At 37.5% G+C, this 14,334-nt stretch overlaps 1 protein-coding gene across 3 annotated transcripts in view; it reads left to right on the top strand.

Annotated features, from left to right (window-relative positions):
* Nucleotides 1–1,011: 1,011 nt before the first annotated feature.
* prom1b (prominin 1 b) overlaps nt 1,012–14,334 on the top strand; it is a 33,006-nt gene continuing 19,683 nt past the window's right edge. Inside the window, exons 1-4 of one of the 3 annotated variants that reach the window (XM_051862559.1) lie at nt 1,013–1,577; nt 9,057–9,118; nt 9,260–9,286; nt 9,659–9,864. In XM_051862559.1, coding sequence (XP_051718519.1) covers nt 1,313–1,577; nt 9,057–9,118; nt 9,260–9,286; nt 9,659–9,864 — 560 coding nt within the window. In that variant the 5' untranslated portion in view covers nt 1,013–1,312. Of the gene's footprint in view, nt 1,578–9,056; nt 9,119–9,259; nt 9,287–9,658; nt 9,865–14,334 lie in introns of all 3 variants that reach the window. The other 2 variants (XM_051862724.1, XM_051862632.1) reach the window with 2 other exon arrangements.

The raw sequence follows: 14,334 nt of genomic DNA, 5'->3' as shown, positions 1-14,334 counted from the left end.
GATTTTGTCCTATATTATCAAAGCTCTCTTTCTCTTCCTCTGCAATGTCTCTCTGTGTGTGTGTGTGTGTGTGTGTGTGTGTGTGTTGTGATTTATGAGGACACAAATTTGTATAATGACATGGGTATAACACTGGTATTATGATGTAAACATGAAATATGAGGACATTTCATGAGTCCTCATATTTAAAATAGCTTTAAAAGCATACTAAACAATGTTTTATTAAAAATGTAAAAATGCAGAATGTTTCCTGTGATGGGTAGGTTTAGGAGTAGGGGTAGTGTAGGGGGTAGAATGTACAGTTTGTGCAGTATAAAAACCATTACGGCTATGGAATGTCCTCATTTTGATAGCAAAACAAACCTGTGTGTGTGTGTGTGTGTGTGTGTGTGTGTATGTCGAATTTGGTTGTGATGTCTGACATAATACAAATTGTGGCCTCTTTCTCTGTCTGTCTTTCTCTCACTTTCTGTTCTGTTTGTTGGTATTCATGTCCATGCACACACAACCGCACAGAGGCTTTTCAGCTGTTCCAAATGTAGCTGTGGGACATTTCAGGGCAGAGGACCATCAGCTAGTGTCTTGGCAGAGTCTGGAGTTGCTGCTTTTCAACTCATTTGACTTTTTGACCATACTTAAAGTGAATAGGACCAAGTATTTATGTGAAAAGGAATGGTAGTTAAGCACAGACTGTTCAAGGACACCTCAGTCATCTCCTGCCAGTATTGAGTATCAAACCCACAACCTTCAGGTTACCAGTCTGACTCTCTAACCATTAGGCCATGACTGTCTAAGGATTAATTATATGCATGTGATATAATGTATAACATCCAATAAAATGTATATGATCTAATAATCTAATCTATCTGGAAAGAAAATAAAATGCATTTATTTGATAGCTAGCTAAATAGATAGTTGCTAAAAACTACTTTGACTTGCCTTGACTCATCTAGACATGATTTCCCTCTAAAACCATCTCCAGTGCGCGTGCACAGAGACTTCTCTGGCCATCAGACAGAAGTGGAGCGCGCAGCGGGAGGCGCAGGTCAGACAAACACTCAGCTCATCCTGAGCTATCCAGACCGCAGGGATGTTTACCATGATGCCATCAGAAGGAAAGGGGGAATAAACGCATAAGTTGGAATATCTTTTTTCATTATTAGTTTTCTTTTTCTTTTTTATGTGTCCCGGGTTAATTTTTTAAAATTTTTATTTTTAATGTCGAGGACTAGAGAGCATTCCAAACAAATATACTTTTCTCTTACTTAATCGATCCTTCCCTTCACTTTACCTACTGTTATTAATCAAAATCATGCCGCGAAAAGGACTGATGGACATGTGGTGGAAAGTAGGGCTCGTGCTGGTGATGTGCTGGGGTCTCACGAGCAGCGAAGCCCGGGAAGAGCACTATAACTCGTCTTCGCGCACCTCGATGTTCAGAGCGCCATTGGATTTTGGCTTCGTGCCGTCGGTGGTGTACGAAACGCACGCGTATTATGAACCGGGTCCCATCGGTGTTCTTTTCCACATGGTCCACGCATTTCTGTACGTGGTTCAACCCAACCCTTTCCCCAAAGGTGAGATGCACACCGGCTTGGAAACACGCAAAAGTTCTCCACATTCTTGCGCGTGTATCAGATTCACATGGAAAACTTCCACATATACTTACATAAGTGTACATGACTTTTAGATAAATTAATATTGAAAGTGCCTGCTTTAGGTTAGTATCAAATGGAAGTCTTGGGTATATCGTATGGCAAGCCGTTTAAAACTTGAATCACTATCGTTGGTAACGTTTAATTGTAAGGAGTCCTTGTTACAGTGTAATTACACAAATATGTACTGAGTAATATTAATTAACAACAGCATGTACTTACTATAGGGTTAATGTTAGGGTTTGGCATAAAGTTCAGTTGCTTGTAATTATGCATAATTTACCGTTGTTACTACAGTAAGTACATGTGTAACAAGGACACTGCAAAATATAGTGTTATAGTCTATCCAATTTAGTTGTACTTGCTAGTCATCTAATAGTGTCTAGTATGTTTTTAAATTTCATTCTTGCTTTTCATTAGATGATAGAAGGCCTACTTATTCTAGCAGTGTATTCAAATAGTCAGTAGTACTTAATTCCTCGCTACTAATCATTATTCCAGTAGTAATAAATATTCTATTGTTCCTGGTAACAAATTACTAATAATACCTGACTAATATTTATTTGATATTAGCAAATTAAATTAGATTGTAAATTAGTAGATATGAGACACTATCTATCCCATTTGTTACATGTAACATATTGTAACTGACTAATTGAATAGATGTTGATTGCTATCGGAATAAGTACTAGTATGTATCTAATTAATGGTAGGTGCCATGTATGACGTTACTATTTAATTCAAAAATCAGTATCATTGAATTATTATTATTTTTTTTTTTTCATTTTGTGAGTGGTTACAGTGTAATTTTGAGCAGTCCTATTCATCAGACAGCATTTACACTGCAAATCATGAGGATTAGTCAGGGGCAGCAACAGTTCTCAACACTTTTGAAGAGCTGCACACATGTAGCACGTTCTTCCTGAATGGACCAGAACACAGGGTCTTTAACTACAGTATTTTTAACCTGACACGCAATGGTTAGCAATGGCGAATTCGGTCAAGCCAGTCGCAGTTAAGATAATTACAGTAATCTGCAGGAAGAGCAGAGAGACAAAACCTGATGCCTTATGTTTTGATTTTGCCAGGTCAATAATAACTATTAATATGCAATAACAGTGAGGCAAAATGGTCTGATTTACACAGACACATATTTTTAGATGATCTGCACTACTAACATAACTAATAGAAGTGAGTTTTAAGGAATAAATGTCAAAACAGCTTGCCATAAATAAATTCATTGAAATAATGTGTTATGATGTTTATTGTTATGCCTGGATGCGCTCAGTGATCTGCTCATGAATCATCATCATCATCCTTTTGCTTTCTGAACCTGCAGAACCTATGTTGTTTTGGAAATTATTCACTGGATAAGTTTGCACTTGTTTATACTGTTTGTAGTAAGCTGGAGATAGGGAGTCTGGCCACTATAATAGCTCTGGAGACTTCATTAATGTACAGATTACCAGGTGTAATTCAAAAAAGTGATGTTTTAATTAGTGAGTTAATGAGTAGTGCATAGACTGGAATTGTGTGCAACATACTGTACCACTGTAATGCAACTGTTACAGGCTACATTACAGTGTATAGTTAGACATGGGTTAGCTGACACACAGAGAATTTGGCAGAAGTCACATTTTTATTGGGGTTGATATTTTTGTACATATCAGCAATATTAATTGTAATGAACTGATTTGTGCAATTCTTTTAGTTTTTGAAAGCCTGTGATAGACTGTTTTAATGGCAGGTTTCACTGTGACAACTTACCCCATATCATATGACAACATGCTATATATATTTCAATCATGACAACTCTCGGAAGATGCTGCTTCTGAATTGCTGTTGTTGTAGATTATTGCTGCTGCTGCAGAGCAAGTACAGGAACTTGCTACTGCCAATACATACGACGATACGCTGCTGCGAGTAAGACAAAATGCTGCTGCACAAATAGCATATATCAATAACTCATAGCAGATCTATACAGGTGGAGCTGGGGAAGGTGGAGGGTTTTAGAGGAACTCTGAAGCGCGCTGCAAACTGCTATAGTGAATGTAACCGGCCATTTAAATGTGTGAGCAAAAAGCTCATTGGCTGCAGATGTGACATAGACCAATCAGCTTGTGCCAGTAGTTAACGCTGTAATTATCCTCAGCCTGCGCCATCAGAGTTTCATGACTGAACTATGTATAGATATAGATATATATTTTAATTAGACTTTATAGTATGTGCCTTCACAGTAATGAAATTTCAAAAATACCTAACCTGAGGTATATTCACTGGAGTAAAAAGTGTGACAAACCTACTACAGTATGTTTAAGGTCAGGCTGTTGGCAGGTGGATTTCTTTGTGAGGTCAGCATGTTGAGCATAGAGGAGCTCTTGTGTGTGTGTGTGTGTATGTGTGTTTTTGAGTAGAATAGGATTGCGCGGTTAAGTCCCTGCAGCCTAACCAATTAGCCGATCTGCTCTATGAGTCACCTGCCCAATCAGGTAAGCTGATAATCTGAGTGCCATATGCTCCAAAGGTACATGCAATGCAAATGCCTGCTCCATGCCTGCAAGAGAACAACCCTCAAACAACCCCAAAATAACCATTTCATAACATTTCTGATTTTAAACCACCGCTTACTTAAAAATAGCACATTTTAAGAAATGGGATGCTGTTTTTAACCTGTAAACATGTGGGTGTGGATTTACAGACAGAAATAGATCAAACACAAGCCACTGACTAACAGATATTATTCCTTCCGCAATCTCTTTGCGAAAGCATTCTTTGCAGTTTTGTAACTTCTGATCTTATAGAAAGGTACTTCTGATGTAGAATTAAGGCTGGATTACTGGATTAAACAGCAGTAACATTGAGCACATGGTTCAGGTTAAAGGCCACTATATTTCTCCATTCCGTCTGTCTGCAACTCATTTTCCAGATAAGTCACAGCTCACAGATTTGAACACAGTTGGAGCATTTTGTCTTTGAAGGAAGAGGTGGATTTATGCTTGATAGACATAATGCAGCTTAATCTAACCGCATTTACGCTGTTTGAGGAATGGACAGATGAAAGAAAAGAGGGATGTGAATATAAACAGTCTAAGTCTAAGGTTTAATCCAGGGACTCCCTCTGTCTCAGCCCAGATAAAGCTTAATATCTCTGATCACTGGATTTAAAAATCTGCACTGTAATTGAAGGACAGGGAGATCAACACCCAGATATGACCCACTTATACTGGCATTGTCTGTGTGTGTATGTGAATTGAATTCTCTCTGTTAGTCAATGGTTTAGTCAATGTTTATGTATTTGTCATTGTGTCATATAATATCATACTATATTGCTGTCAAAGTGGGTCACATTTCTAGTCATAGACATTGCATATGTGCTTCATTTGCTTCATTTGTTTAATGTTTTTGAGTAGCTTGTTGTATCTGTGAGAAAGGAGGGTAGGAAGTGAGAGTGTGTAAAAAAAAGGGGGTGAGGATTAAATAAGAGAGAAATAGGGTTTGGTAGAAGAAGGGAGAAAAGGGGAAAGAAAGCATTAGAGAGGGAGAGGGACCACTTAACTGCCCAACAGCAACACTGTAAGAGGATTAACCATATGCCATTATAACCAGTGATACCCTTTCTTGTTCACCCAGGATTTCTCTTGTTCTCTCGCTCTCTCTTATACACAAATGCACAGTTTGAGATAAAGAGTTGCCATATCTCACATACATATATCTGCCTGCATAATTCTATAGTATATAAACACTTAGATTCTCAACCAACACATGAACCCCCTAAAATTTAAATGCTTGATTTTCATGGTAACACTGTGTATAATATAATATAAGAGGTATAATATAATTAAAAAGCTACAGAGATCAACATTGAACACATTTAAATAAATACATTTGCAATATACTGTATTACATATACTAAAACTGTAGAGATTCTGCTTTGTTCGCAGAGTTATGCCTCTGAAATATTTAAATCTTACTGTTTTTGGATGTAAAAACAATAATATTGTGAAATATGATTACATTTTGTTTTCTGTGTATAATATGGTGTATATTCTGCTTTGTTTGCAGAGTTATGCCTATTAAATATTCAAATCTTTATTATCGCTCAAAAATCATTTTAATATGCTAATTTGCTGCTCAAGAAACCTTTCTTATTATTATCAATGTTGAAAACAATTGTGCAGCTTAATATTTTTGTGGAAACCAAGAACATTTTTTTTTTTTTTTTTTTAAATTTCTTGATTAATTGAAAGTTTTAAAGAGCAGCATTTATTTGAAATATAAATCTTTATAACATTATTAATATCTGTACTGTCACTTTTGATCAATTTAATGAATCCTTGCTGAATAAAAGTATTGATTCCCTCCCCAAGAAAAAAAATCTTATTTAACCCAAAACTTTTGAATGGTAATATATTATAATTGTATCTATAATATATTGTATCTACAGCCTTTTACAAAAACTGCTGAGTCTTTCAGTTTAGTCTTACCTACCCTTACGCAATAAAAAAAAGCTGTGGTTGGTCAATGGTCAGATGTCCTCTTTCTAAGTGGACAGTTCTTCACTACAATAAGCTAGTCAGTGAAACTCATACATATAAGATCAGCCAACTTTAAAGGGTTAGTTCACCCAATAATGAAAATTCTGTCATTAATAACTCACCCTCATGTCGTTCCACATCCATAACACCTTCGTTCATCTTTGGTACACAAATTAAGATATTTTTGATAAAATCCGATGGCTCAGTGACAGTGAGGCCTGCATTGAAAGCAAGTTAATTTACACTTTAAAACGCCCAGAAAGGTACTAAAGTTATATTTAAAACAGTTCATGTGATTACAGTGGTTCAACCTTAATGTTATGGAATGACGAGAATACTTTTTGTGAGCCAGAAAAACAAAATAATGACTTTATTCATCAATATCTAGTGATGGGAGATTTCAAAACACTGCTTCATGAAGCTTCGAAGCTTTACAAATCTTTTGTTTCGAATCAGTGGTTCGGTATTAACTTGCTTTCAATGCAGGCCTCACTGAGCCATCAGATTTTATCAAAAATATCTTAATTTGTGTTCCGAAGATGAATGAAGGTCTTACGTGTGTGGAACGATATGAGGGTGAGTAATTAATGACAGAATTTTCAATTTTGGGTGACCTAACCCTTTAATACTATACAGGTATTGCTTGTGTGTAGCTTGAAAATCGTATAAAATGTGTTTACATGCATAACTTAAACTATCAGGAAAGACCTACTGGGTCAATTCAGTAATTAGCAGAATGAATTCTGCTTTGTAATAACGTTATATTGTTTTGAGCGGGCAGGTATCAGTGACCTGTAGTAAAGCAGTGCTGTTAGTGTTTTAAAGCAGTCTTGGCAATGGCGTTTTGGATCATGTTCTGTTGATCTCCCTGCAAGGTGTAAGGCCAGAAAAAAATACCTGCTAAATTTAGTACAACTGTAAAGAAGTTTATCCTTTTATGCAAAGGTGTTTTAGGGTTAAGTGTTTGTTTATGTTCGTGTGTGAGCATTACAGTGAGCAGTTCACTTCTGCAGTACTTTGCAGAATCGCCACTAGGGGAGGAGACGTTTCATAAAGAATGCTGTAACATATTCATTCACTCATTATATTATTAGATGAATATGGAAATATTGTGTATTACTTATTATATTAGTGTATACTACAGTATATAGAATTCTATATACTAGCATTCTATGTTTGCTATACTCTCTGAACCTAAACTTTCTGCATTTTTATGTTTTCATTAAGATGTTATTTAGTATGTTTATCAAATCATTGTCCTTTTTATTTTATTTTTTATTTATGTAAAATGGTTTGATAAAGATATAATGTCTTAATGAAAACATACAAATCCAGAAAGTCCACTATTGCTATCAGTAACACCCTCACCTGAAAGAGGTGAGGTAAAGACTATGGTTAGTTCAGATCAGGTAAAACGTGATAGATGAGGCTGTGCTGTAGGATATTAGGGTAAGTCTCTTATAGCTTTAAAAAATATGTTATATATAGTACATTATTGTAATATATTGATCTAAATTAATAGCTTTTTATTAGTAGCATTTTATTGCTTTTTTTTTTTTTAAGTCGGCATGAAATGGAAGTTGCAATAGTCCTTTGTTCCCCATTGTGACGTGAGTGAACAGCTTCTTTATCAATAAAACTTAGGGCGGGATCGATTTTGCCCATTGTGAATTGATGTGCACAGATGAATCACTCATAATAAATACTGCAATATTCCATATAAAAATTGAATCCTCAATTTTGAATTTGTGGTGACTTTAAGTGCTTTTTTCACTATGGTCTACTTAAAATACCAAAGTTTGTGTGTGTGTGTGTGTGTGTGTGTGTGTAGATGACTTCTAATGGCAGTCATGTGGTGTATAACCTGGATGGGAGACCTCCTGGGAAAATTAGGTTGCTGCTGGAAGAAGTGTTAGGCCAGTAGGGGGTGCTCACCCTATAGTCTGTGTGGGTCCTAATGCCCCAGTATAGTGATGGGGAAACTATACTGTCCTTCGGATGAGACGTTAAACCGAGGTCCCGACTCTCTGTGGTCATTAAAAATCCCAGGATGTCCTGTAGGGGTGTAACCCTGGCATCCTGGCCAAATTTGCCCATTGGCTTCTGTCCATCATCATGGCCTCCTAATCATCCCCATATATATACTGATTGTCTTCATCACTCTGTCTCCTCTCCACCCCAAAGCTGCTGTGTAGTGGGTGTTTTATGGGAGCATTCCATAGACATACTGTATATTCTATTCCCTAACCCTAAATCTACACATTATTTCTCCATTTTTACATTTTCAAAAAACATCACTTAGTATTTATAAGCTGTTTTCCTCATGGAGACCGGATTTCGGATATTGCCATCTGTATGGGGACATTTTGTCTGCATAACGTAGGGTTTACCATGATAACATGACCACACACACACACACACACACACATCACAATGAAATGTAGGTTGAGCAGATGGTTTGAAACAGATGCTAATGTAGCATTAGCACTGACAATAAGACTCATGTCATTGCCACTGCACTGTTAACATAGCATTTAACAGACACCTGCAGCGCTTTACGCAGGTCTGTAATTAACATTAATCTGTTGTTTTGGCATAACGATGCATGACCAATAGATCAGATAAAGAATAAATAACTATTTGTTTCTTAGAGTTAAACTTTCAACAGCAAACATTTCACTAAGTCTTACTTGCTTTCTCACAAATGTTACACCTGTGGAAGTAAGATGCACAGGGCAGTAGAACTTTCTTGTACTTTGAAAAAAAAAACATCTCCATGAAAATGTTATTTTTTGAAAGTTTCTCGAATTTCCAGTTTATAGTAACCATAACATTTTATTTTCTTCTGCTAAATTTGTTGTTACAGATCTCATTGTTAAGATGGTCCAGCAGAACATGGGAGGAATCAAAGGGGATGATTACAAGAAGGTGTGTGTGTTTGGTTCCTCTAAGGATTTATGTGCTTATATAATGGCCATACTGTATATAATACAATACAATAAAGTAAGATTTCTTTCTCTTTATCTTCGCCATGCTCACTGATGTCTCTTCAACTCTACGACAATGCAGCCAGAGAATGTTGTATTACTATTACAGGTACTGTTTAAAAATGGAAAATTCTAGTGACTTGTCCATGTCCATTACACACTCACTTACGCACTGCCACTCTTTCCATTTTAACTACAAATTATTATTTTTTTTATAGATTTTACTTCAGCTTTCATTTTATTTATTTTTTTAAATGCAAACATTTGAAGTAAAAGTTACTGATATTTGTAAAGAAATAAATAATTTGATAAAAAATTACATTAATTAATTAACAAATAATTTGTACCTGACACATATATATGACATAATAAAACATTTGTCTATTATTGCAGCAATTCAAGCTTTGTTATCTTTATTTGGGGGCTTTGCTCAGCAAATATTAAGACTGATTACAATTAAATGCTCTCCTCTCCTCTCCAGGCTATCTACTATGAGCTCGGCTTCATAGTCCTGACAGTACTGGGAGTGTTGTTTGTGCTGTTCATGCCGATAGTGGGTCTATGTTTCTGCGTGTGTCGATGCTGTGAGAACTGTGGGGGTGAGATGCATCAGAGACAGAAGAAGAACGGCGACTGCTTACGAGGCTTTTACATGGCCACACTCATCGCTACCTCTGTCTTCCTTGCGTGAGTCTTCCTCACCTTCAAAGAGTGTTTGTGACCCTTTATAACTATATATTCCACATGCTTGTAAAGTGACTTGATATGCATAATGTTATAATGCAAGTGCCTAGTTTTGAATTGTACAAATTATATATTTGGTCATTTTGAGATTATTGGCACCATCCAATAATCTGTGCCAGTTAACAGTAGTGGTACTTGTGTCAGTTGGACAGCCTTCTCAGTGGATAATTATGGATTATGGATTTTTTTTTTGTGAATTTCGTAAAAACATATACTTTCAAAAAGTTCTCATTGAATTAATAATTAAATATTATGTATACATTGAATGCTGAATATTCAGACATCTTACTCATTTGACATATGACTTTTTACATGCTTTATAATAGACAACTACACATATTTGAATGCAGGGTTAGTCATGTGGCAGTGGCATTTACAGCTCAGGTGACTGGGAAAACTGTACTTCAAACATACAATTATAAGAGCAGTCAACTATACACTATCTTGCTAAAAGTATTAAGACACCCCTCCAAATCATTGAATTCAGATGTTCCAATCACTTAAATGGCCACAGGTGTATAAAATCAAGTACCTAGGCATGCAGACTGCTTCTACAAACATTTGTGAAAGAATGGGTCACTCTCAGGAGCTCAGTGAATTCAAGCGTGATACCGTGATAGGTTGCCACCTGTGCAATAAGTCCGTATGTGAAATTTCCTCACTACTAAATATTCCACGGTCAACTGTTAGTGGTATCATAACAAAGCGGAAGCAATTGGGAACAACAGCAACTCAACCACGAAGTGTTAGGCCACGTAAAATCACAGAGTGGGGTCAGCGCATGCTGAGGTGCACAGTGGGCATAAGTCGCCAACTTTCTGCAGAGTCAATAGCTACAGACCTCCAAACTTCGTGTGGCCTTCAGATTAGCTCAAGAACAGTGCGTAGAGAGCTTCATGGAATGGGTTTCCATGGCCGAGCAGCTGCATCCAAGCCTTGCATCACCAAGTGCAATGCAAAGCGTTGGATGCAGTGGTGTAAAGTACGACTTCACTGGACTCTAGAGCAGTGGAGACGTGTTCTCTGGAGTGACAAATCACGCTTCTCTGTCTGGCAATCCGATGGACAAGTCTGGGTTTGCCGGTTGCCAGGAGAACGGTACTTGCCTGACTGCATTGTGCCAAGTGTAAAGTTTGGTGGAGGGGGGATTATGGTGTGGGGTTGTTTTTCAGGGGTTGGGCTTGGCCCCTTAGTTCCAGTGAAAGGAACTCTTAATGCTTCAGCACACCAAGACATTTTGGACAATTTCATGCTCACAACTTTGTGGGAACAGTTTGGGGATGGCCTCTTCCTGTTCCAACATGACTGCGCACCAGTGCACAAAGCAAGGTCCATAAAGACATGGATGAGTGAGTTTGGTGTGGAGGAACTTGTCTAACCTGCACAGAGTCCTGACCTCAACCCGATAGAACACCTTTGGGATGAATTAGAACGGAGACTGCAAGCCAGGCCTCCAGTGCCTGACCTCACAATTGCGCTTCTAGAAGAATGGTCAAAAATTCCAGTAAACACACTCCTAAACCTTGTGGAAAGCCTTCCCAGAAGAGTTAAAGCTGTTATAGCTGCAAAGGATGGGCCAACTCCATATTAAACCCTACAGATTAAGAATGGGATGTCATTAAAGTTCATGTGCGCATAAAGGCAGGCGTCCCAAAACTTTTGGCAATATAGTGTATATATTTACTTTTTCAAGTAGATATATACAGTATATTTAAGAAATGTTTAAAAACAAGCAGATCAGTAAATAAATGTGTCAGTCTGTCTGTGGGCCAGTTTGCGTGCAAATGTGAACAGGGATTCTGGTAAAGTACATTATACTTATTAATGTCTAGAAAAAGAACAGAGGTCACAGCACAGGTACACTGAACCACCATCATCCTATCACTGCTCTCTCTCTCTGTGTAATAAACACAAGCTGCTCCACACTAATCTAGTCAAGGCTAGTTACTGGGTCTCTGTGTGCGCTTGAGTTTAACAATCATTAAGGATCCAAATCTGACAGAAAAGAATACATTAGAAAACACCAGTGGTGTTTTCTAATGTATTCTTTCCTGTCAGATTTGGATCCTTAATGATTGTTAAACTGACACTGAAATTTTAGGAAATAGGAAAGATAATTGGAAAAAAGAGACAAATTGTGCATATTGTCAATTAATTTAGTGGTTTGTTCTAACTAGGGTTGCCCCCTAATAGTCGACTAACCATTAGTCTACGAGACAGGGCCGTCGCCAGAACATATAGAATGGGGGGGCATTTTGTTTTCATAGGGGGGCACACATTTGTATGATCTAAGAAACAGACTTTCACCAAAACAATAACATCCTGTATTTATTATTAATGAAATAGACCAAGTTCTACACAAAACACAAGATAGTCGATCCTAATTAGACCAAACTACACCAAAAACGAAACCCTTTTGCATTATGCCTATATACTTTGCAAACACGAGGCACAAAAGCTTTTCAATTCCTCGAACAACACAATAATAAAAACGATACATACCACATAGCAATAAAAATATGTAGCCTACATCTTACCATATTATTGTGTAACAAAGACTTTGGGTGTACTCACCATTAAAATAGTTGAAGGTGGAGAGTCTCCGAGTGATACTAGTCATACTAGCCTACTTTTATTTGTGTGCACTCACAATAACAAAAAAAAATGTGCTTTCGTAAAATAATGAAAGCAAACAAGGTGTGCTTTCTGCCATCTCTGTGAACTTGAGCATGCCCCAAAAAAGAAAAAAAGAACCGAAACTCCATGTAAACTTGCTTCACAGACATGAAAATTATATCTATAGAAAGCGAAATGCCTACTTTTAAATGAATCAATTCAAATGGAAAACATATATTCTCTGATTATGTAATCCGTATGAAACATGTGTAACGGACGTAGGCCAGTAAGAGCTGTGCTTGTGAACCTCACTCCCCTGATCTCATGAGGCGGTCTAGCGACTAACGCTAGAGACTGCGGTCTTTAGCCTCCTTAGAGCACCCGACTCCCGGGTTTCGGCACCAATGTAACCCCTCCTGTTCGAACCACCTGCTCTAAGCAGGACTCGAACCCGGGTCCGCCAGCATTGGTGCCGTGACCCTGATGGGAATGAGGTTTAGGGGGTGAGTGTAATGGACATAGGCCAGTAAGAGCTCCCCTGATCTCAAGAGGCACTCTAGCGACCAACACTAGAGACTGCGCTCTTTAGCCTCCTTGTTAGAGTGCCCGACTCCCATGCTGGCGGACCAGGGTTCGAGTCCTGCTTAGAGCGGGAGGTTCGAACAGGAAGGGTTACACGTGCATATAGGCGCGTCCACAACTGTGGAGATGACGAGTCAGCATCGTCAACTATCAATTAATTATTAAAATGTTAAAGCAATCTCCTTGCTGTTTTCCCCCAAACATTCATAATCATTACTTCTGCCAGAGCACTGTGGCAAGCTTTATGCATGTGCTTCAATGTTGAGTAGGCTGTAGGCATTAAAGGCTCTTTATTTTGATTTATATGGTTTATTCATAAACGTGCGATTAGTCGACTAATCGCTTAAGATGAACGACAACGAGGGCAGCCCTAGTTCTAACCAGTTGATTTGCACCATTGCTAGAGAGTGTAGTGAACACACCTGCAGTGGTCTAGAATGACACACACACAGACACATTCACACATGTGACATTGATAGCCCTGAGTGTGTCCAGAGAGAAAGTCCCCTCTTTATTTCTATACCCCATCCACCTCTTTCTTTTTGCCTCTCTTTTTTCTTTACTTTCTGTTTTTTTTTTCTTCTTTTTTTTTTTTCTGTGACAGTGCTGACAGCAGTTGCTTGGGTCTCAATGGGCATTTGTGAGGCATAGACTGTACTGTGTGTGTGTGTGTGTCTGTGTCTTGATGGACTTTCAATGACTTACTGAGAGGTTTGCAGTAATTGTGCTGGACGAGGCCTGGGAGCAGAGAACATGACTGTGCAAATCTCCTCTGTTTCTTTCTTCACTCTTTTCTTTTTCTCTCTCTATGGCTTCCTTTGTTGAATCACATTTCCCCTTTATTAAATCTTTTTTTTTTTTTTTTTAACTGAGAGAGGAGTGAGAGAGACAGTGAAAGAGGAAACAAGAGAATGGTGGAATGTGGAAAGAGGTTTTTCTGACAATAATCTGTAATCAGATGCCACGATTTAATATGTATCTGCACCACTCAATTAGTAAAGTGTTATCTCTAGATTGTGGCTATGTGAGCACCAGTGAAGTTGAGCATGTGCATTTGCTGATTCATCTCGTTTTGTGTCTCAATGTGACATTATAATTTAATAAACACTTTTGTAAATATTGAACTATTATTTAATAAAACAATTATTTAAATTATTTTTATATTATTATTATTATTTATTTATTTTATTTATTTATTTTGAGTGAGATAGTCTG

Source organism: Ctenopharyngodon idella, chromosome 1 (assembly GCF_019924925.1).
Source record: "Ctenopharyngodon idella isolate HZGC_01 chromosome 1, HZGC01, whole genome shotgun sequence".
NCBI classification, from domain to species: Eukaryota; Metazoa; Chordata; class Actinopteri; order Cypriniformes; family Xenocyprididae; genus Ctenopharyngodon; species Ctenopharyngodon idella.
Note: the sequence above shows the minus strand (reverse complement) of the source record. Positions and strands in the feature narration are given on the sequence as shown.